A 24,880-nucleotide genomic window follows, 5' to 3' on the forward strand; every position below is an offset into this window, starting at 1 on the left:
ATCTAGTTCTCTTCTTCTTTGTAACCTCTGGCCCCTTTTACCCATCCCTGCTTTCCTACACCATCATGTCTATTCTGGCAAGCCTTCTACCCTCATGAACAAAATGCTCTTGAAAATCTTGACCATGTGGTTAATAGGTTTAACTTTATATCATCCTCCACTTGAATCCCTTGTTGTCCTTTGTCCTACTCCTACTGCCTCCTCTAATCCTAAAACTATAGATCACAAGCCCCCACTGATGTGTTTGCTTTTAATAGTCAGCCAGTTGTCATAGATCAAAGCAAAGTTATTGACTAAAATGGCAGAGTATATACAGTATTCCTCATCTCAACATGGGTTGCCCCCTCCCACAAGTACCCACAGTGTTAATGGGAAGAGACAGACAGACATATGTATGGAGTATACTGGTAGAGAAAAAAGACATAAAGAATACACATGGTTGAGGTAACTCACAGTTCTGACACCACAGGGCCCTGATGGATGTCTTTTCTCTTCTCATGGTATCTGCATGTTGTTCCGCTTGGACCCAGTACCTCTGCCGGACAGGTACCTGAACCTGCTCCTCTGCTTGAAGCATTGCCCCTTCTTGGGCAAGTTGTTCCAATGCCTGATGCCATTGTCAATGGGACTAAGGAGAGTGAAGAGAGAAACCCCATTCACCCATGCTGCTCTCTGGAAGAGGTATAGAAGGAAAGGGAAATAGCAGTTTACCTCTCAAGAGATGGGTTCTTCCTTCGTAACTGACTCCCCTATGGACTGAAGAGATAGCATTCTCTTTACTGAGATAAATCACTCTGAGTACCAATTCCATGGCTGGGTTGCTATTTAAAGGCTACCAGCATCTTGATTCATCCTTCAGAAATAATAATAGCTGGCATTTATATAGCTTTAATGTTTGCAAAACTTTAAAGATTTTAACCTCACAGCAACCCTGAGAGGTAGGTGCTATTCTGACCCCCATTTTACAGTTGAGGAAACTGAGGCAGACAGGTTAAGTGACTCACCCAGGGTCACGTAGGGATTTGAAATCAAATCTTCCCGACTCCAGGCCCAGGGTAAGAAATGCTTGTGGCTCAGTGGGAAAGAATATTGTTTTTAGGGTAAACAGATGTGAGTTCAAAGTCAGTTAAGTGCTGTGGGATTTTTGTTTCCTCCTCTATAAAAAGGAGTTAGACTAAGAAGACCCCTAAGGATCCTTTCCATCCCCAGATCCAGCAACCCATGAATCCAATTGAACTGGGTCTTCTGACAACATCACTAGGCTTTCTAGAAGTAGAATGCCATTCTCTCTCATCTTACTTTCCCTCTTTGGGGTTTTAATACCATCATATCTGTTCCCCTTTTTAAATAGCTTGTAGGGCCATACACCAAGGTACCTATCCCATGCCTCCCTGGTAATGCTAAGATGCCTCTTTTATCACTCCTGAACACCTCTGTGAAGTATGCAGATCCCAGAGCTGCAAGCATCCCCCCCTCTTTTATCTGGGAAAAAAATGTCCAGCCAACATTATCTAGTGTTAATTACCTGTAAAGTAGGGCTTTAGCTGCTTCCCTGGTCCCTGGGAGCCCTGAAGTGAAACCTGAAAGAAGTCCCCCATTGTTTCCCCTTGTGCGAGGGCCAGGAGCGTGCAGGGCTCGAGTTGCTGGCCTGAAAGGCCACCGGAAATTGGCATCTCCCTAATTTGTGCTTGGCTATTCATGGAGACAAAGCCTGCATTCCTGCTCCCCAATCCCCCTAGAGAAACCCAAGGCTGATCTGTTCAGTAAGGACCACAAAAAAAAAAATCTGCCAAAATAAAGGCTTTGAATGAGAGGACCCTGGGATCTGGCTCTCGTTTCTAAGCCCGGGAGCAATGTGATTATTAAGATTTCTCTCCGGGCTGCCCAGTTTTCCCAAACAGGAACCCAGCAAGCAGGCTCTTTGCCCTTCTTAATGAGAAGAGGGCAGGCAGACTGGCAAGCAGGGCTTTTCATCAGGAGCCCACCCTATGGAGGGTTGGCCCGGCTCCCTTCAGACATAATACAAAAAAGGGCCCCACTGTCATCAAACCCCCAAAATAATTTCAATTGGCTCCTGCATTTTGGGGACGCTCTCAATATTTCATCTCATAGCAGTAACATTGCCCTGGAACCAAGAGGATCCATTCTCTATTAGACTCTGGCCACATTCCATTTCATGGAAAACACTACAACTGTAGGTGAAATGCTACAACATTTAAGAATGAAATGCTTTGATAAACCCATGAAGATGTAACTCAGCCTGGTGCCAAGGCACTATGATGAGGTAGAAAGGTTGCTGGACTCAAAGTTTCACAGACCAGGATCCGTGTCCTGCCTCCGACACTTATTAGTTTCATGACCATCCATGAGCAAGTCACCTTAGCTTGAAGCTGATAGCAGATTGGGGGAACAGAATTAATACTAACCCCTCATGACCTAATGTGTTTTTGTTGCTCAGTCGTGTTGGACATTTCACAGCCCCATTTGGGGTTTTCTTGGCAAAGATATTGGATTGGTTTGCCATTTCCTTCTCTAGATCAATTTAGAGATGAGAAAACGGAGCTAAAAAGGGTGAAGTAACTTGCTCAGGATCACACAGCTAGTAAGTGTCTGAGGCCAGATTTGAACTCAGGTCTTTTGGACTCCAGGCAGCCCTCTATCCACTATGCTGTCCAGCCCGCTATCATGACCTAATATAAGTGTCTACAAACAGAAGTCCCATCTTACAGGCTTTAGAGTTGGTAAAGCCTTCTTGTAGCAACAACAACAACAACTAGTATTGTTTTTGGTTTTGGTTTTTGTGAGGCAATTGGGGTTAAGTGACTTGCCTAGGGTCACACAGCTAGTAAGTGTGTGTTAAGTGTCTGAGGCCAGATTTGAACTCAGGTACTCCTGACTCCAGGGCCAGTGCTCTATCCACTGCGCCACCTAGCTGCCCCCCAACAACTAGTATTTACAAAGCATTTTTATCATTCCCATTTTATAGAAGAGGAAATCAGGGCACAGAGAGGTTAAAGTTACTTGCCCATCAAGTAACTGTCTAAGGCAGGATTTGAACTTGGGTCTTCCAGACTCAACAAACACCATGGCTTTCCAGTGACATGACCTACATCTTCACCCTACTGCCCACCTTTAATTTCCACTTACGCCAATGAGAATTCTGAAATTCCTTTATGTGATAATAATCTCTCATCCTTCCATCTCTCCCTAGGTCTTATTCCTCCCAAAGCCATTGTTCATCCCTCGCCACAACTTCTCACCATTACATTTCCCCAAGCTCTTCCCCCTCCTGAGCCTATCCTGAACCCTTGTCAGCAGCCCCAATCTCTCTGCGTCTCAGTACTCTGCCGGGCACCGGGCACCAAGTTCACTTTCCTTCCTTCTCAATTTTGACCCAGAGTTAAGGCATTATCAGCTCCTGAAACCCTTCCTCAATCTATCCTATCATTACTTGTTCCTTGACCATACCCAACCCTGGACTGCTCTAACCAAACACCTCCTTGCTCTGAATCACCTACTACTGAGTTACCGGAGGAAATCACTCAGCCATGCTGAATGGGTCCACCATTAATATATGTTCTCCAATTTCTACTGCCTCTGGAGAACCAAAGATGGGTATAATACTGAGGGTAATGAAGAGGCACTTGATGAGTGTAAGCAAGCTGAGCCATATGACCAATGAGCAACTCCAAAGAAGAGCAAGAATAAAGGATTCCATCAAGGAACTGAATGGCAGGAAGAGAAGGTGGTCTGGTCACACGTCAAGAACGATGGGTAGAGGGCAGCTAGGTGCCACAGTGGATAGAGAATCAGCCCTGGATTCAGGAGGACCTGAGTTCAAATCCGGCCTCAGACACTTGACACTTACCAGCTATGTGACCCTGGACAAGTCACTTAACCCTCATTGCCCCACCAAAAGAAAAAAAAAGAACGATGGGTAGAAATCCAGAGTACTCCACTGGTTCTCTTGTAATGTTGGAGGAAATCAAGAAGAACCTTTGACACATTGAGTGAATCCCTCTATGGTGAATTTTGGAGAGAATGTGGGTGAGAATCACACTGGATGGACTGGCAGGAAGGGGTTGGGACCTCCCAAATGAATGAGCTCCCAGATTCAGCTAATCCCAATTAGACCCTCCCTGCATGGAAGAACTACTGTGTTAAATTTAATATTGTTGTTGTTCAGTCATGTCTGATTCTCCATGACCCCAATTTGGGGGTTTTCTTGGTAAAGACACTGGAGTGGTTTGCGATTTCCTTCTCTGGCTCATTTTACAAATGAACAAACTGAGGCAACAGGGATAAGTGACTTACTTAAGATCACACAGGTAGTAAGAGTCTAAGCCCATAAGAGGAATTTTCCTGATTCCCAGACCAGCCGCCTTCTGTCCAGTGCACCACCTAAAACTGTACATAACAAAATTTCAGAGTTTCAGACACAATTCTCTTTTCTGAACTTTTTTTTATTGAAACCCTCATGTTTGTTGATGTCTGTAAAGATGATAATAATTTTTAAGTGGGATCTTTACCCTATATCTTTGGCCTTTATTTAGGGCCAGCAGTGAAATTTTGGGGCCAAAGAGATTGGACTCAAAAATGTAAGGATTAGGGGCAGCTAGGTGGCACAGTAGATAAAGCACTGGTCCTGGATTCAGGATGACCTGAGTTCTAATCTGACCTCAGACACTTGACACTTACTAGCTATGTGACCCTGGGCAAGTCACTTAACCCTCATCACCCCACCAAAAAAAAATTTAAGGATTTTTCTATTTTCCAGAGTAGGACTAATTGATAGCTCCACCAACAATATCTGAGTGTGCCTGCCTTCCTGCAGTTGGGCTTAACTTTTCAGGGATACGTTTGCTTGTTTAAGCAGGAAAGAGGAAAGATCCAGGATAAAGTACCATATAGACACCATAATGTGGCTCTGCCTGAATTCTATTGTCCACTGGAGGCTTTGAGCCTTTATTAAAGCACATAAAGTTTTATTTGTTAACAAACAAACAAACCAACCCAACCATCCCAACGTGCCACAGGAGATGGGGCTTCCATGTATGTATTTGTATTTTTTAAAATTCATATTAAAAGTGCCCCTTCCGAGTGTCAGGCAGCTGCCTGTCTTGCCTTTCCTTCATTTGCATTCAATGGGACACAAGTAACAAAAGCCTGGTACCATGTCATAGCATCGAAGAATTTAGAAATGGGAAGTTGCCTCCATGCCCATCTTGTCCAATCCGTGTCCTCACTAGAACATGTGATCATCTGGCCCCAGCTTGTGGATCAAAGACCTCTTTTGAGGGGGAATCCACTGCCTTCCAAGACATCCCATTCCACTTCAGGACAGCTCTTAACTGTTAAGATTTCCCTACAATTAAACCAGCCTAAATTTGCCTCTTTACCACTTCTCCTCAAGGCCCATTGTTCTGACCTTAAGACAAAAACAGAAGTATAATCCCTCTTCCTGCCCCCCATGGGCCCTTTAAATACTTAAAGGTAGTTGCTGCCCCCTCTCTTCCCCACCCCCTAAGCATTCCTTCCTCCCTCCATATCTTTTCTTCAGGATAAATATCCTTGTTTCTTTCAACTGAGGCTCAAGACATGATCTCAGAGCACATCTCAAACCATCCTGGCTGCTTCTGCATGATCCCTTTGACCTTGGGTAGCTGTGAAGGTTTCATGGAGAAAGCCAACAACCTCTGGAGAGTCTCCAGTTTATCAATAAACATCACTGCCGCCTCCTTATTCCTGGAAGTTATGCCTTCACCTTAGCTCACTTGGCGGCCTCACCATGCTCCTGAATCATATTAAGCCTAGAGCTTGGCTATATGATTTTATTAAACTCACAGATAAAGAAAGCCCCTCTACCAATAGAAGTCACCACCTTCTCTTCAACCCACTTCACAGAGACTTGCCCAGAGTCACACAGCCAGTGTGTGTCAAAGGCAGGACTTGAACCCAGATCTTCCTAGATCAGAGGCCAGCTATCTCTCCACTAGACCATACTACCTAGCACCATTCAAGTTACTAAAATCCGTGAATCTTTTTCAAACTGCTCCCTCCATATTCTATAAGTTTCTACACTGATTCAGCCTCTCTGCCCCTATTCAAAAAAAAAATTTTTACCATGCCATTACAATGCTCCCTCCAATCTAATTCCTCCATTGTTGCTGTTCAATCATTTTCAGTTTTGTCCAAATCTTCATGACCCCATTTGGGTTTTCTTGGCAAAAATACAGGAATGGTTGGCCATTTCCTTCTCTAACTCATTTGAAAAAAGAGGAAACTGAGACAAACAGAGTTAAGTGACTTGCCCAGGGTCACACAGCTTGTAAGTGTCACCAAAGTCTAGTTCCTGAGTGAAAGAAAATCCTTAGATTCAATAGTTCAGATGATAATTGCTTTTTTCTAGAATGACTTGATTGGTCCATGTGTTGGGTGGGTTTTTACCCCAGTCTTGAATCCCAATTTCCACACTAGTCTGCATCACCATGCTGCCATCCCAGGTCATAAAGGCAGTCTAATGTACAGAATGTTAGTTTCAGATACAGAAGCAGTAGTGTGCTGCTTTGATTCAGCCCAGACACCTGATTTTTACATTTTAAATTTAAGTGTGAGTATTTATACCTCTGGAATTGGCAAACTCTACAAATCAAGACTTGACTTTCTGTTTTTTTGACTGTCAAGAAAGTGATGGAGAAACTGTTAATGGTATACATTCAATTCAAAAGGATGCTCTACTTAACATTCTTTTTTTGTTCAAATAGCTAGCTATTGGACATGTACCAGCGTATCACTTCTCAGAAGATGAAAGTTCATGCTTCTGTTTGGCCATCATTTGGAGAAATAAGGCATTGTTTGCTTTATCCTTTCCTCCCATAAAGTATAACCATGCTACTTTGCAGTTATGCCCTAGACTCATGCAAGCAGGCACTGTCACTTCTTCCAGGTGGCAGAAGGGACTGGTGCTGGCACCGGCCAAGGGGAAGTATGGCAGAGGGACATGCTCCAGATGGGCCATTTTCTGAAGGGAAAGGGAAACTCCATAAAACTACACTTTGTGAGTGCGAATATCCTTAGGTCTCTTCGATCCAGTGGAAAATATATATCTACTGATGACTTCCTGGGAGGAATGTGAATTTAGACATAAAGGAATGAATTTCAGGCACAGTCTGCACCACAGTGTGTATGAAGGGGAGAAATATATGAACATGCAAAAAAGGTAGGTTGGAGCAATGCTGGGAAGAACTTTAAATGCCAAATGTTGGAGTTTATTTTTATCCTGGAGGTAATAGGAAGCCACTAGGGTTTACAAAAAGGAGAGTTACACAGTCAGATGAGCATGTTAGGAAGCTATATGGAGGTTGGACTGGAGAAGAGAGAGGAACAGAGCAGAGACACAAGGAGGCTATGGCAATAGTCCAGGTGAGAAGTGATAAGGACCTCAGTGATGGTGGTGGGCATGTATGTAGAGCTAAAAGGACTTATGTAAGAGATGTAAATTTGACAAAATTTGTCAACTGATTGGATGATTGGAGTGAGGGAAGGTGAAGACAACACCTAGATTAGGTAGCTAAAAGAATGATGGTGCCTTCAAAAGAAAGTGGGGAGTGGCAGCTAGGTGGCATAGCAGATGAAGCACCAGCTCTGGATTCAGGAAGACCTGAGTTCAAATCCCACCTCAGACAATTGACACTTACTAGCTGTGTGATCTTGGGCAAGTCACTTAACCCCAATTGCCCTGCAAAAAAAAAGAAAAGAAAAGAAGAAGAACATGGAGAATTTGGAAGAAAATGTAATGTGTTCGTGTTTGAGATGTCTACAAGACATCCAGTTTAAAATGCCCACAAAATTCAAAACTTAGAAAAAGAATGTTAAAAATTATTTTTACATTTAATTGAGGAAAAAATAAAATATTTTTTAAAATGTCCAAGAAATGATGTACAGCTGAACCTGTAGAATATAGATCTGTGAGTCATCTTCATGAAGATGATAATGGTAACTGAAGAGAGACAGAGACAAGAGAGAATAGAGAAAAGGGCCTAGGGCAGAGACAGTTAGGAAGTGGTATGTGGAGGATGATATAAAAAAAAGGAGATTGAGAAGGACAAATAGAAGGAGAACCAAGAAATAGCAATGTCACCAAAAATGGAAAGGAGAGGAGAGCAAACCAAGTCAAATCCTGGAGAGAGGTTGAGAAAGACAAGGATGAAAGAAGAAGACATTGGTAACTTTGACAAACCCAGTTAGAGTTGAGTGATGCAGTTGTGTAGCAAGACTCCAAGAATTCCATGGGAAGTGGAAACAAAGAGGGCAGGTTCACCTTTTTTAGGAATTCTGCTGTGGAAAGGAGGAGAGATCTTGCTCTTTGCTCTCTGGGTACCCTTCAACTCCAACAAGATCCTTCCTCAAAGGAGAAACCTAGAGCTGAGCCCAATCTCCATACTTAGGTTGAATGGGACAGGGGAGAGGCAGGGGGCTATTGCCTCCTCATTCCTACCAACTGTGCCTCTCTTACTGCCACCTAAGGTATCATTAGCTTTCTCAGCTGAATTATTGTACTGTTCACATGGATTAAGCAAGTCTTCTGCTCTTTTTCACTCAGTCAGTGAAGCGTTATTTGTGTCTCAGTAAACCTACCACCTGGCCAGGAGTACATAAAGCACTAGGATTGGAGTCAGGAAGACCTGAGTTCAAACCCAGACTCAGATACGTTTGCACTGTGTGACCCTGGGCAAGTCACTTCACCTCTGTTTGCCTCAGTCTCCTCCTCGGTAAAATGGGGATAATAATAGCACCTATTATTGTTGTGAGGCTTAAATGAGATAATATTTGGAAAGCACTTAGTTCAGTGCCTGGGACAAAGTAACTATTTAATAAAGACCTACCTCTCCTTTATTAAAGCAGATGATTGGGTAGTCCAAAGTCCAGAGTAATTGTAAAGCCAAGTTCCGAGCAGCATTGAAATTTGCCTTAAATGTATTTAACCTCTCTCAATCTCAGTTTCCTCATCTGTAAAACGAGGGAGCTATACCCAGTATCCTTCAAGATCCTTTCCGGCTCTAAACCTATGGTCTTATTCCTTTGTAGAACTAAGGTTTTCATTTGTATTGGGAGGCCAGATTCTGGATAACCCTAAGGAGGAAAAAAAGTCTTTCTCTTAAGGAAATGGATCCACCATCTATTGGTCCCCTGCTATCTGGTCAGTGGAGAGGAGGGAAATTTAAATGAAATTCAATGGCGCTCCAAAAGACGCATCAGCTATAATAAAGGAACTTAGAAAGTAAGATTTTAAGCCATTGCCTCTTTTTTTGACTGTCCTACATGGTCAGTTTTTATGACAATATTTCCCTAATTCAGTCCGAGAATTGGTTAACCAACAATAGGAAGAAAACCCCCTTCCCAGCACCTGCCCCCATCTCCCATCCCCCGTTCATCCAATGGCCACTTCAGAATTCTCAGGGCTTCCCAAGAAATCAGTCTCAGCTGAGTGCGTTTATTCAGTGTTAAGAACCTTACATATTTATCAGCTCTAAATTTATTTCTTGGCTGGTAATTCATTAACTTAAAAACAAGTTAAAGGTTCTAAAAATACCCTCTTTCCCTTATAAGGCTGATAGTAAGTCACTCCTGCCTCTCTTATGCAGGAACCCTCTCATTTTTCCTTTCCTTCTATCCACCCACACCCTTGGAGCAAGTGTTTCCTTTCCATTATTAAAGCTGATTCTTTTTTTTTCTTCTGGACACTGCAGTAACTGCTGTATTAAAACATTTTTACTGAAGAGCCTTAAATGTAAACTTCACTTAACTCAGGGCACAATAGGATTATCCATCACTACCATCAACAAAACTTTTTCTTATGGTAACCTTTAAAAATTAACAAGAGGGGTGTGTGTGTGTGTGTCTGTGTGTGTGTGTGTGTGTGTGTGTCTGTGTGTGTGTGTCTGTGTGTCTAGAGGGATTTTTCTTGGTAACCCTAAGGAAAACAATGTTTCCTTTCCCTCTATCCTCAACTGCAGCTCAAGCAGCTGGGATATGTCATGAGTAAAAAAAATGTCTAGGGCTCATTGCCCGCAGCACTCAGTTTATTAAGCAGTTATGCTCTATATGATATCATCTGTGTCTTTATGCTCATTTCTCAATTGAGATAATCCTGAGTATCCCTAAACCTATAGACATAGATGCAGGGTGTCCCAAAAGTCTTAGTTCAAAAGCTGCACTGAGACTTCTGGGACACTTAGGTCGATTTTTGCACTGACTTTTTGGACACTAGGGATGTGTGTGTGTGTGTGTGTGTGTGTGTGTATACACATTATATATATATATAGACATACATACATATTTATGTATATATATACCCATACATACATATATATAATTATATATACACAGATATACTTGTATGTATTCTAAGCATTTGAATCATCTATCTAGAGCTGGAATAATAATAATTATAATAATAGCATTTATATAGCACTTTACACATATGATCTCATTTGATCCCCACAACAACTCTGGGAGGTAGGTACTGTTATTACCCCCATTTTACATGTGAGGGAACTGAGGCAGCTAGAAGAGACCTCAGAGGCATCTAATCCAACCCCCCCCCTTATATAGATGATGATGCTGTAGTTCAGAGAGATGAAGGTCACACAAGCAGGAAGTGTCAAAGGCAGGATATGACCTCAGGTTCTCTGCCTTCATAACTGGTACTCTCTCCACTCCTTCCTCCTTTCCACTCCCTTGGAATCTCTTTTTGTCATTGTTTGGGGGTTCCTTAGTCATGTCTGACTCTTCATGACCCCATTTGGGGTTTTCTTGGCAGAGATACTGGAGAGGTTTGCCATTTCTTTCTCCAGCTCATTTGACAGATTGGGAAACTGATGCAAACAGGATCAAGAGACTTGTCCAGGGTCATATAGCTAGTAAGAGTCTGAGTCTGTATTTGAACTCAGGTGTTCCTGATCCAGCATTCTATCTGCTGCACCACCTAGTTGCCCCAAGAATCTCTAGCTTCTTTTCAAAGCACAACTCAGGGGCCACCTCCTTTAGAAGGACCTCCTGATCTCCCTAGTTCTCAGTCTTTTCTACGCCTTAAATTTATTCTGTACTTTTCCTGCCCCACCCCCCAAACAATTATGAGCTAATCTATACAGAGCACTTTAGCATCTGGCACAAATGCTATCTTATTTGATCTTTCCAGCTCTCATGAGGTAGGTGATATTTTTATCCTCCTTTTATACATGATGAAATCAAGTCTAGAATTTAAGTGACTTACCCAAGGTCACACAATTCTTAAGTGTGTGAGGCAGATTTAAACTCAGGGCTTCCTGAGCCCAAGTCTACTTGATTCACTCTGCCTCCCAAATGAATATAATCTCCTTGAGGGCAGCTCAATAGAAGCACCTTTTGTTGTTTGTCCCTGCATCTCTGTCACCTAGCATTCTGTGACTGTTCAGGGAAATGAGTGAAAAAATGAAGTGAGGAAGCAGGTTTTCAACCATTACACCTCTAAGAGTACCTTAAAAGGTACCCACACAATGAATTCAGAAAATAAAAAAGTTCAAATTGGTTTTAAAACAAGATGTCAAATGACCAGTTGGTTTTAGATTGTATGCTCCTTGAAGGCAGGGACTATCTTTTGTCTCTTTTTGTATCCCCAGCATTTAGCACAGAGCCTGATATATAGTAGGTGCTTTATAAATGTCTATTGAGGGCAACTAGGTGGCTCAGTGGATAAAGCACCAGCTCTTGATTCGGGAAGACCTGAGTTCGAATCCAGCCTCAGACACTTGACACTTACTAGCTGTGTGACCATAGGCAAGTCACTTAACCCTCATTGCCCCACCCAAAAAAAGTATAAATGTTTATTGAATTGAGTTTTACTGAAGTAAGTCAACTGGGTCATATTCACTTAGCTGAAGTTAATATTAAATGTAATATTAAGTTATTTACAGATTCATGTAAGTAAGAGAGGCTACTTATATAATAATATATATATTATTATACATATAAGAACCAAGGTTCTTACCTGTGTGACCTCAGGCAGGTCATTAAACTCTCTAGGCCTTAGCTTTCTCATCTGTAAAATGAGGTGTTTGGGACTCCATGAGCCTGAGGACCTTTCCATCTCTACAGTCATCAGAGAAGCAACTAATTACATAGTTTTTCCATGAAACATCAAAGGGCTTGAGGAGTGTTTCTTGGTGGAGTATATGGAGAGCTAGTACAGTACTTAGGAAAGGAAATGAGGATTTATTAAGTACCTACTATGTGCCAGGCACATTGCTAAGTGCTTTATGAATATTTTCTCCTTTGATCTTCAAAATAACCCTGGGAGGAAGGTGCTATGATCTCCATTTTACAGATGAAGAAACTGAGGCAGACAGAGGCAACGTGACTTCCCCAAGGTCTCACAGCTTGAGTCTGAGATCAGCCTCTGGTGCACTCTGACAGCACTACATAGCTGTCCTTAGGCCCCCATGAAGTGTCCTAGTTCAGGGGGAATAAGGAGAACTGGATTCTAGTCTGAGCTCTTCCACTAAGTAGCCCTGTGAGTTTGAACAAATCGCTTAACCTCCCCCCCAAGTCTGTTTTTTCACCTGTAAGACCCAGAAGATTTGAATCATCAAGACTAAGAAGCTGGGACCAGACAGGAAAATTCACCCAAGTTTAAACAAATGGTGAGTGGAATTCCAACCCAGGTCCTCTACCTAAATCCTATGCTCTCTCCAATGCCCCCTAAAATGACCTCTAAGGGCATCTAAGAATTGAATGGGATAACATAGGAAAAGCCATTTATAGATGCTAACTACCGTCATCATCTTCCTCCTCCAAGGGCAGCTTTTAGATCCAATATTGTGTAACTACATTAACTAGTGACCTCTAAAGCTATGTGTCACAACGGATAGAGCTCTAGACTTGAAGTCCCAAAGACCTGAGTTCAAATCTAGGTTCAGACACTTAGTTGCTGTGTGACCCTGTCCAAGTCATTTAACCTTGACCTGCCTTAAGTCTCCTCAACTGTAAAATGGAGACAATAATAGCACCTACTTTCCAGGGTTGTGAGGATCAAATGTTCTAAGTGACTTGCCCAAGGTCACACCTCGAGTAAGTGTCTGAGGTGAGATTTGAACTCAGATCCTCCCAACTCCAGGGCCAGTGCTCTATCCACCATGCCACATAGATGCCCCTATGAAATAACTAATAAAGACTGAAAGGAGAAACCATGAGATTCAAAGCAAACTTCTGCCTGTGTGGCTAGCTCGTGATTCTAAACTGAACCAAGTTTAAAGTATGAGATACTTGTAAAGGCAATCTCCCCTCCCCACCCCCAAAGACTGCCTGGAAAAGTTGAATCTGGGGTTTCCCTTTTAAGGTTTTTAAGAAATGTTAAAATCAATAGAGAGGGGAAGGGACAAGATAAAAGGAATTTCATAAACATTTTATCTTCTTCGTGGCAATAAATGGGGTGTCTTTCTGTTATATTAATAAAGAGATGGTGACTGGATATGTGACCTTATTAATAGCAGGAACTCTCTGGGATGAAACTCCCTCCACTAATGCATCTCTGCAACTTATCATCTTAGTTGCCTAGAACAGAAAGATGAAGGCATTTGCCCAGAATCACACAATGGGAATGTGTCAGGGGTAGGACTTGAACCCAGTTCTTCCTGGCTCCAAGGCCAGCTTTCTCTTCACTAAACCATGCTGATTCACACTTAAGCTTATTAGCGTTACATGTTTGATAAAGTGCCTCACATGTATTACCTCATTTCTCACAACAATCTGATGCAGAGCCTCCAAGAGCCACTGAGGCTCCAAGAATTACTTGCTCAAGGTCACTTCAGAGGCTGGACTCAGGCCTAACGGTTCTACATTGGCACTGCAAGCAGCACCCATTGGTTTTTACTAGAAACTACAATGGGAATATTTCCCCAAAATAAGAAAAGATGGGGGAAGAAGGAAAAGAAATAAAAAACTCTTTCCCAACTCCCCCCCAAAAAACAACCCTGATTTGTTGCCAAGAATTGAGTTAAACAGTAGGAACAGTGTGCTCTAATGACTGTGTCTTATAGGGAAGAACTAGGTTTGAGCTCTGCTTCTGATAGCTTCCACTCTCTAAGACTAGAGCAGGTTGAGAGAGTGTCCTCACAGGGAAGTAATTCCATTCCACCACAGAAATCACTGGCCCAGCACTAAAGATTAAAAATGAGAATAAATGGCACCACTTTAAGAAGAAAAGGAAAAATAGTTACCAATGACAGGAGTCCACTTTGGGGATATGGTCTTTTATCCCACAGTCATCAAACGAATAACAAAACCAGGGAGAGGAGAAGAGGCAGTATGGGGCCATCTAAGGAACAGCAGTCAAGCAATGGAGGCATCAAGAGAGCCTGTGTTTAGGAGCAGCTAGGTGGCGCAGTGGATAGAGCACTGCCCCTGGATTCAGGAGGACCTGAGTTCAAATCTGGCCTCAGACACTTGACACTTACTAGCTGTGTGACCCTGGGCAAATCATTTAACCCCAATTACCTCACTTTAAAAAAGAGAGAGAGAGAGAGAGAGAGAGGGAGGGAGAGAGTCTGTGTTTGATTCCTTACTCTGCCATTATCTGGTGATGTGAACTCAAGTCCTTTGACCACTCCAGGACTTGTTTTCCTCATCTGTGAAACAAGGGAGCTCTAAGATGCACTCTAAGATACTTTGCAGCTCTCACTATAGGACCATGGCTTGACTATCTCCTAGCAGGTCTGAGCCTCAGCATCTTCAACTATAAGTGGAGCTCATGAGCTTGATCATGGTGGCTGCAATAGAATCATTATCATTACCAATGTTAAGCTCAAGAACTCAGAAACACATGGTTTTGGGGGTGAGCCATGCCTTTGCTTGAAAAGGGAAGAGACTTGCCCAAAGTCACACAGGCATTCAGTAGTAGAAGGTTCTTTAGAATCTGTTTCTCTTGCTTCCAAAGTTCCATTACAAATCTGAACTTCTCCCCTTATAACCCTAAACTTTTGGGGGCAATGAGGGTTAAATGACTTGCCCAGGATCACACAGCTAGTAAGCGTCAAGTGTCTGAGGCTAGATTTGAACTCAGGTCCTCCTGAATCCAGGGCCGATGCTTTATCCACTGTGCCACCTAGCTGCTCCTATAACCCTAAACTTTTAAGGAAGCCCCAAGATCTGTCATTTTAAACTATTGCCTAAATCCTGGAGCTGGTCAGATTCAAAACACAGTCCTGGCCCTGGGAGCCCTTGGGCAAGGTTGTTCATCTCTCTGGGCTTCTGTTTCCTACTCCGGAAAAAGAGGATTGGTTCTCAGAGGACCTCTTAAAGTTCCTTCCAGTTCTGACCCCCTTGAAAGCCAGCTCCTGAACATTTCAAAAACAACTCCAGTCTTTCAGGAGAAAAAACCCTCAATATCATGTTCTGATGCCTGCTAATAGAATGTGCAGCTGGCCAGACTAGCATCCATGAATAGGAATTTCTGTCAGCAGCCCCAGTGTGGCATTTAAACAGCAAAGCCAAGTTGGGGGGCCTGGGGCTGTGATCTCCTCTAAGTGTCTCCAGGTGTGAAGATGCCCTCCACTAGTGCAGATCACTGATTTCTAATCTTAAGAGAATTGCCTGGAAGGCAGCCGGAAAGGTTAAGTGATTTGCCTGTTGTTATGATCATTGTATAATATATAATAGTTATTATGTGCCAAAGATAGAAAATGAGCCCAGGTCTTCCTGACTCCAACACTGATGAACTATACAGATGCCCAGCTTGTTTATAGAAGAAAATAAAAACCCAACTTTCTGTAACCAGAGGGAGGCAGCAGGGTAGAGGGTGAAGATCACAGAATTGAGGCTGGGGTGGGGGGGGGTGTCGAAGGACTGGGTTCCAGTGTTGCTTTGCCACTTTCTTCTTGTATGTCGTTAGATAAGTCTTCTCACTTCAGAGAAGCTCACCATCAGGTTGACTCAAAGGAGGCATGGGTCTACACTGATACTAAAAAAAAAACAACAATCTGTGAATGGATACAAAATAGCTCTCTGCTATGACACAGTAGCAAGTGTTGTCGGATCAAGGAAAGAATTGGAATTGGGAGACCTGGGTTCAAATTCTGAATCAGACACATCCTATCTGTATGACTCTGAGGTTTCTTCCTGTGTAAAATGGGGGTGATGATACCTGTACCCACCTCACAGGGGTTCTCCCTACGACAAAGAACTTTTCAAAACTGAACAGGCTCTTGTGTAATTGGGAGTTGATACCATTTGGATTACTTTCTTTCTCTAAAACCCTTCAGTAACTGAGCCTTATCTCTTGGATCTGAAGGTTAAGTGATTTGCCCAGGCTCACCGAGCTAATCACAAGTTAGAGGTAAAAATCTGCAGCTCTTCCGGATTCCCAGCACTCAATACTCCTGGGAGGAAATGTTTATTTCTGCCCAAAGGAAAAAAGGTTTTATAGGCTAAAAACAGAATCACAGACCATGAGAGGTTGGGAGGAAACCTTAGCAGTCATCTACCAACCCATCCATGAAAGGAATCCCCATTATAACATGTCCAACAAATGCAGATGGTGATGCCAGCAAACTTGGACTTTAAGCCAAAGAAGCTGGGTTCAAATTGTGCCTCTGCCGCTGACAACATGTGTGATCTTAGGCAAGTCAGAGGCCTTCTGGGCCTCGACCTCCTCATCTGTAAAATGGGCTACACCACTAGAGTTCTGATTCCTCTCCCCTCCCCTCCTTAAAATTTACCACATAGCTGGGGCAGCTAGATGGCACAGTGGATAGAGCACCGGCCTTGGATTCAGGAGGACCTGAGTTCAAATTTGGCCTCAGACACTTAACACTTACTAGCTGTATGACCCTGGGCAAGTCACTTAACCCCAATTGCCTCACTAAAAAAAAAAAAAAAATTTCCACATAGCTAAAGTACTGAGTGACTATTCAATTACCAGGAACCTTTAATTTGCAAAAATAATAAAAATGGTAATAAAAATAAATCAATTAATAATGGGGCTACTTTAAAAAGCAAGCATTCGAGATGTGACTTGATTTGAAAAATCTGGATTTAAACACTTTCATGCAATAGCCAATATGTATGCTGAGATACCTGTGTCTCAATTTCTGACTACCAAAGAATTCCATAGAGCACATGAGAAGAAGGACTGGGTCAAGCCCGAAACCAAAACTCTGCACTTGGCAAAATCATCATTAACCACACAGGCTGCTCAATAAAGAAGTGAAGAGACCCTTTCATTAATTAATATATTTTCTGCATTATAGTTAACATAGGTACTTTCTTTGTGTCACCCTTATTTTTCGTTAGGTACTGCTATTTTTGTTATATTCAGACATGAGTACATTTTGACAGTCCTTTGCAATAAATATCATAAAATAATAGAGATTCACATAATAAATATTCTTTACAATAAAAAAGTTTAACAGACTTTTGTCTTAAAAATAGTCAGAATTCAACTTTGTGATTTATACATACAATATACAAGGATGCCACAACGTGTGGCTAAGGCAATGCTGGCCTGGGTCAGGTCAGAATGGGTCTGCTCACCTGCAGGGCTCAACTTGACGGGCCTGCAGCTCTAAGGCAGGGATTGGGAAGGTAAGGGGAATGGGGGACGGGGGACGTTGTGGGGGAGGATGCAGAAGAAAGAGAGCCAGGCACGTTTTAGATGACTTGAGTCAGGGGCCCCAGAAGATAACTCAGATATACAAATACCACCCAGGTTAGCAGAATCTGAAAGAGGGAGGAGGGAATGGCGGGGAGAGAAACAGAAAGGGGTTGAAGAGATCTAATAGATGGGGGAGGGTACCATGGGCAGCCAACAGGACTCCAAGGAGAACATTTATATTGTCGAGAAAATCAGAAATTCCAGGGGGCAGGAAGGACACGCTTGGCAATTTCCTGGAATGAGCTAATGCCAAAACTGAGGGTTGGAAGGGAGGGAGGGAGGAGAAGAAGAGAGGACAGAAGCAAAGAGGGTGGGGTAAAGGGAAGAGAAGTGGAAAAGAAACTTTATGCACCATGAAGACAAGTCTACACTCTCAAGGGAAGATTCAAACCCCATGAAGAAAGTTCTAAGGGGAACTCCATTCATTCCCCAGCTTACTCCAGAAATTAAATGGATTATTCTTTTAGCACTCCACCACAAGGAAATCGACACACACACACACACACACACATACACACACACACACACACACCCCAAAACCGCCCCACAAAGTGTAAGCAGGCCTTCGGAAAGCCATGCTCTGAACACAAGAGGCGGGTCAGCCCTGAGGCTCTCGTCCAAGGTGGGAGCCAGGTGCAAGGTCACCATCCACAGGTCATCCACAGGAAGCAGAGGGAGGAAACCCAGCAGCAGAGGAGAGAGGTGGGACCCGAGGAGGAGAAGGGATGAGCAGAGAGGAAAACAAACCCGCAGTCACAAGCTGAAAGCTGGGACCCTCCCAAGGTCAGTCCACCTCCGCTCATCAGGAGGGTTTGCCCTGAGCCCGCGAGGGGCAGCTGTCCAGCTTACAATAGACGGTGTTGGAGTTCTTACACCGGCAGCCGGGGCGCGTGACGCGGTCATAGCAGCCCCGGCAGAGCTTCAGACACCCCTGGGCCGGGGGGTAACACAGTAAACAGGGCAGGAAGAGGGCCATGGTGCCCATGCACAGGTAGCGCGAGCAGCAATGGGCCTGGGAACAGGAGCAGGGGCGGTCTGCGTAGGAGTCTCCCTCGTCGTCGTTGGAGCAGTGGTAGAAGACCCCCTTGACCAGGCACATGCAGGTGCCGTACTCCACCATGCTCTCGGCCGAGCACAGGCACTGGCGGTCGCAGGCCAGGCACGAGGGCAGGGCCCGGGGGGCTGTACACTCTTCACACTTACACTTCCCACAGCGCTCGCAGATGAACTGGTGCTGGGCCGTGGGCTCCTCCTTCAAGGAAACTTTGAGGTCCTCCGTGACGGAGGCGGCCCGCTTGGGCTGGGACCGGATCACCCTTTCCACCTGCCGGCCCGGCCCCGGACGGGAGGGAGGGGATCTTCCCAGCAGGCCTTGCTCCGAGGACACGCTGCTGTTGCTGCCCGAGCTGGCCGCACTCCCGGTACTGATGGACCTGCTCAGCACAGGAGCCCGAGCAGAGTTAGCTGGGAGGCCCACGTGGCCTGGGGGTCGGTGCTCAGAATTGTTATTCACGTTGAGGGGGATAATTTCATGAGTTCGCTCATGCTTCTCCGGTCTGGGCGCTAGCCGGGGGCCAGGCTTTTTGAGCACTGAAGGCCCTTCGGTGTACTCGTTGTTGCCTCTGATGGCTTTGATCTGGTCCAGGGACAAGATAGTGGTGGTCTGGCTCTCCCTCTCGTGGTCCGACCTCTGCCGGCCATCCAAGGAAGGCTGCTGGATCACCACGAATGACCCACCGCTGCCATGTGGATTTGGAGCATCCATGGGGAGCGCGCTGGACTTCTGGCATTCACTGGAAACCTGGCATGCATCTGAAATCCTAAAAGGAGATCAAGGGGGAAAAGAGTGGGGGGGGGGGAAAGGAGCAAATGTAAATGACAGGAAGCATTTTAGGGGGGAAAGGATCCTGACGAGTATCCATTTGTCTGAACCACCTGGCAATGTTCTCCTGCAGCAGGGGTCCTGGCCCCAGGCCAACTTCAGGAGAGTCTGGGCACAACATCACAGGGGAGGCAAAGAGGCAGGAGCCCCTACACCATCAAAAACTTGACTTCTGTTCCACTTTTAAAGGAGAAGGGACCAACCCTGTGTGACCTTCTGCAGGCCAGAGAAGCAGGAGTGGGCAGATTTAAGGGGAGGCCAGGAATTCGAGGTTTCCCCAAAGTCTTCCTGTCATCTTCAGTTATTCCAGTTTAAAACTTCACTAAGACTTTTGGGACACCCTGTATGCGGAGTAACCCCTAGCAGTCAGCTGTCTGCATCAAGGAGAAGTTTTTTACACTTAGACATTTTTGGTTCAGTCTTGCTTTTTTAGCACCGGATTCATGATGTCGAGAAATGACATATAAGATGGACTTCAGTGACTATGACCTGTGCTTATTCCTTTCCACACCTTCCCCTTCTGGATTTCTGTTTCATTATAGAGCCCCTGAAAAGGTCCCAAACTAAAAAGACATCCTTCAAAAATCAGAGGACATTTCTCAGTGGGACACCTCTCGATGATGAAATCAATCAGCCAGATGCAACTCGGGGCATGATATTCAATAGTTCTCTCCAAATAATCCAGTGCACAGTTCTGCGAAAGTCAGCTCAGTTCCTTTGTAATTGATTCTTTCTTGGGAAAGAGCCTTTTAAAAAGCACACCGACAAGTCTTTGAGATGGGATGCTTTTTGAATAAAAAACAAATGTTTGGAAGGGCCTTCGAGTCATTCTGGAAAAGTCCTGCCTATTTCATTTATTTCTACATTTCTAAACATAGAAAAATAATAAGGGACAGGCACCTTGAGTTCGAGATCTACCAGGCTGCCCACTCAGAACCACAGAAGGAAGAAAACAAGCACCCTGCTATCCCCCGAGGGACAACCAAACATTTGCTCTCCTATCATTGGCAAAATAATTCTAATTTCTAATTTGCCTGGCACACAAGTCACCAGAATCCACTCCATTTCCTTTTTCAGATCAGCGTGCAACCCTTTGGAAAGAAGTTCATCATCCCTAAGGATACCACTAACCTTATCCCAATTCCAGGAGGGGTCAGGGGTGGAGTAGAGAAGAAAGGCACTATGGGCAGGGAGCCAGGGTCGCAGGAGAGGGGAACGAAACCCAACGAGAGGTTCCGAAGGAAAGGCGTAACAGGAAGTGTATTTAAGTTATTACTAAATGTCCATGAGAGTAAATGTCACATTAACTCACTGGAGCTCACTTCCACTCATTCTCCTGACTGTAAATTCAAGGCCTCCTGCGATGGGCCAAGCTTCCCCCACCCCCTTAAAATAACTTCTCTGCACACATGGAGGACAGATTCATAACCTGCTGCATTTTAGTTCTGAGTCCTTAAGGGCCATTAAAAAATATTTCAAGTTACTCCTACACTCTACACTCTTTTCCAGAAGGCTTTGCAAATACAAAGGAGCCAAATATGATGTCCATGAAATGAGAAGGAAAACAAGGGAATAGAAATTGGGAGGTGGAAGAGAGGGTGGGTCTCAGCATCTCACTGCCTTATCAAGGTACCACAAGTCACCTTAGAACCCATTTTTAAAAGGCAACGGCTTATGGAGATAGGCCAAATATCTACATTCAAAAGACAGGCCAGTACACCAACAAAAAGGACCCAGGGAATCTCTGGTTGGGACAGCTTTTAGGCAATGACTGAGTGAGCTCTCTCCCTTTCCTGATAATTTCCTAGGAGGAAAAAAATCTTTAGGCAATTCTAGCATGGAATTGGGGGTTGGAAGGGGGGCATTTCTCGGTGGGAAGGGGGTTGAGGGGATGCCCTCTGGATTTTCCAGGATAATTTTAATACCATCCCAGCAGGGCTTCCGCCTGCTACCAAGCAAACTACAGAGGCAAGCAAAGCTGTTCTTGAGAATCTTTTCCAGGCAGATACTTAAAGGCCTGGGCACTGTGTGCACAAAAACGGGCGAGGGACACATATAGATTCAGAGACTTCTGGGGGCTTCATCTGAAAGAGGCTGACTTGACTCCATGAAAGGGGAGTGATTGCAGGCATCAACTGTGTCTGGGGCCTGCCAAAGTATCTCAAGTATCCCAACAGCAGCAGCCGGACATCGGGAGCCTATCGGGGAGGGGAGCCCTGCATCTTTTGGGTGTCCAGCTGGGACAAGACGGGAGAAATGAAGAGAGGCAGGAAGAGGAAAGAGTTATGAATGAAAATCAGTTTTCTCTCTCTTTTGCAAAGGAGAATAAGCATTGCCTCAGTCGGGCTGGCGTGCCAATTCTTAAAGTGGCCGCACCTTCCTCCACCCTTCTCTTCCCACTTCTACTATACTAGTACAACCCTTGCAAATGAAGGGGGGGGGGGGGCGGGGAGGCTCCAGACTGCGGCTTAGGTGCAGATCTTATTACTGCCGTGCGCTGTGCAGGGGTAGGCTGCGCTGGGCTCGCTCCATACATGCACAAATGCATGCGCACACACGCACACATGTAGGCCCCAGGCACCCACGCGGGCACCCACACACTGTTTTCACCTCTCTCCTCTTTCTCGGATCGGAAGAGGAATCTCCTCCCGAAGTAGGGCTCCCTCCGAAGAGTCTCCGGCAGGGTAATCTGCCAGGCAGGAGACAAGCCGACCGACTCTACTTCCCACCCCACCCCCCAACCTTACGGATACATCCAACACCCTGCAAGCAAAACCAAACCGTGCCTTCCAGAACGAAGAGACAGATTGGCCGTGGGGGGGGACTGGGGCTCAGAGAGGCTAGAATGAGGATTCCAGGCCAGGGGCACAGTGCAGTCTGCCCATTTCCTTCAGGGAGACAGACCTGGGACTTTTTCCAACTGCTCTGGCAGGGGCTGGGGGCAAAAGGGCAGTCCTTTGAGGTCCCGGGCTGCTAAGGGGGACTGCAGGAATGATCTGTCCTACCCCACTCATTCTGAAGAGTAGGAAACTAGTCCGCTCACGTTTGGGCTAAACTGCTTTCCAGGGGCGCCCCTACCCTTAGACCTATCCTTCCTTCCCCTTCCCACCCCCTCCCTCCATACCAGTAATGGAGCGGTTTGTAGTATTCCTCCTGCCTCCGCCTCGGACCTAGAGCTGGGAACCCAAGGCTGAAAGTCAAGGTGAGGTGGCCCGGCCCCCGCGCAGGTGCCAAGACCAGGCTACTGGACTTACCCTTAAGGCTGGGGGTGGGCTGCACCTGCTGGGGGCGTCCTCCCTCCTTCCCGAACTTGCACACGTGGGAGCCCTCCTCTCCAAACCACCGGGAGAAGCCTAGCTCAGGTGCGCCCTTCGATTGCCCTCCCTCCCCTCCCCAGCCAAGGGCTGAAAGCAGAGTATTCCAAGGTGGTCCCCTCAAAGCCCACCTACCGATTTCGGAGCGGTCATCAGGGCCGAATGCGTCCAACCCCGCTCCAGGTAAGCCCCTCTGCTCGTCGGAGAGCCGGCGCGGAGCATTAAACAGCGCAGCCAGGACTTGCGGTCGGCATCCCCTCAAAGCCGAACTAAGGCGAGGCGAGGGTTAGCGAGCCCAAGGACTCCCCCTCCCTCCTCTTTCCGCCTCCTCCTCCTGCTGCGGCTGCTGGAAGGAGCCTTTCCCCCGGCCCCCTTTTGGCTGCAGGAGAGAATTCTTGCTTGCAATTCTCTGGAGGAGCCCAGCTCTGGCTCTCGCCAGTGGGCTCGAGGTGAGCAATAACAGCCCTTTCCAAGGGGCTTCCGTCTAGCAAGGATCCTGCAGGTAGCGTGCTCCCCCGAGCTTTGCCAAGTGTCACCCGAAAAAAAAAGTTAGAGGGAGAGGAAGGGGAGGGAAGAGGAGGGGAAAATTTGGAGGGAAGGGGGGGAATGAGAGGGGAGGATTAAAACAAGGAGGGAGAAACACGACCAATATGCTTGGATCCAAAAGCAGTTCTGTCGGAAAGGTTTCTTAGTCTTCGAATCTCCGCTGTCCCGATGCTGAGAATACCAAAATAGGGCGGGGTGGAGGGAAGAATGAGCAAACAGTTTTCAGTTCTGGATGCAGACTGGATCTCAAAGCGGCTTTCCCAGTTCGTCCCAAAGATGCCAACAGGAGTCGAATGCCGCTGGCTAGTCAAGGGGAGCCGCTGCAGGCAGGGAGGAGAAATCTGTAACTGAGGGGTCCAGGGAGGGTATGCCTTGAGGCCCCTTTTTGAAAGTTCTCCAGAGTCTTGGTGGATTTCGGTTTGGGGAATGTTCTCCCGCCCCCCTTTTTTTAGTGAAGGGGTGGGATTTTGAAGAGCCCCACGACGTCCCAGTGGCAGGATGTCCTGCGGTGTGGAGTCCTTCTGTCTCCTCTTCACCAGGCTAGGATGCTGTCACACTGCCTCATTCACCGCCCCTCCACCCAACGGTTCTTCTGGGGTGGGCACAACGTGCCAGGACCTCGGTTCTCTCGGCTCAGCTCAGGCCCACGGAGCAGGCAGTGGGCGCAGCTTCAGGTCCAGGTCCTGCTTTGCTGCGGAGAAAAGAGTGGCGAGAGAGTACGCATTAAGGAAAATGTGTGGTTCCCCAGGCTGGCGGCGCGGGCCGGGGGCCGGGGGCCGGGGCCCGGGCTCCCTCTCCCGTTCCTTCTGCCCCCAGCTAGGCAGCCAGCCAGCCTGCCTGCCTACCATGTGCCTGCTGTGGCTCTCCCGGTGATTGACAGCAGCCCCGTAGGCATGCATGTCAGCCAGCTCGCTCACCCGGGAGCCAGCACCCCCCGCGCCCCCCCGCCCGATCCGGCAGCAGGGGTTGCAAAGGGAAGTCCCGGGGACACTTCTCCAGCCCCCCCTCTCCACGGAGGGGAGGGGGTCCGCGCCCTGGAATCCATGCCCGGAGCCCGGGCGGACCTGGAGGCTCCCCCACAAGAGGCTCCAGCCCCCGGGGGCGGGGGGGGGCGGGGGACGAGGGTGGAAGTCCGTCCCGGCTGCTCCCACGCGGGAGGCTGGCGGGGGAGCGGGCGCGGAAAGCCAGCGCTGCGCTCCTCCGCCAAGGCCAGCCCCTCTTGCCCGTGCGTCCCCCCTCCCCGGCAGCGCCCCGGGAATCCGAGCGGGGAAGCGGCTCCTACCTAATGCCGGGACTGGAGGGGGCTTTCCAGACACGCACCTTTGCCGCCTGGCCACTCCGGGAGCCGGGCTGGAAGTGCGGCGCACACCCTGCCTGCCCGCCCGGCCGCCTGCGCCCGCCCGCCTCGGAGAAGCCAGCCCCGCACGCCCCGAAGCCGCATTTCAGCGCTCA

At 46.4% G+C, this 24,880-nt stretch overlaps 1 protein-coding gene across 4 annotated transcripts; it reads right to left on the reverse strand.

Annotated features, from left to right (window-relative positions):
- Nucleotides 1–493: 493 nt before the first annotated feature.
- SPRY1 (sprouty RTK signaling antagonist 1) lies at nt 494–24,880 on the reverse strand. 4 transcript variants are annotated; one of them, XR_006353661.1, is made up of 3 exons: nt 24,711–24,880; nt 23,018–24,119; nt 494–628 (listed from the first exon to the last, which is right to left on the reverse strand). XR_006353661.1 is itself a non-coding variant. In XM_043973390.1 (3 exons), the coding sequence occupies exon 3, from the start codon at nt 19,449–19,451 to the stop codon at nt 18,489–18,491; it is 963 nt and encodes a 320-aa protein (XP_043829325.1). In that variant the 5' UTR covers nt 19,452–19,506; nt 23,018–24,111; nt 24,711–24,880; the 3' UTR covers nt 17,245–18,488. The 4 variants fall into 4 exon arrangements, 3 of the variants coding, with proteins under 3 accessions (XP_043829325.1, XP_043829322.1, XP_043829323.1); XM_043973390.1 differs by lacking the exon at nt 494–628 and adding an exon at nt 17,245–19,506 and having other exon boundaries at nt 23,018–24,111; XM_043973387.1 differs by lacking the exon at nt 494–628 and adding an exon at nt 17,245–19,506.

This window comes from Dromiciops gliroides, chromosome 6 (genome assembly GCF_019393635.1).
Source record: "Dromiciops gliroides isolate mDroGli1 chromosome 6, mDroGli1.pri, whole genome shotgun sequence".
Classification (NCBI taxonomy): domain Eukaryota; kingdom Metazoa; phylum Chordata; class Mammalia; order Microbiotheria; family Microbiotheriidae; genus Dromiciops; species Dromiciops gliroides.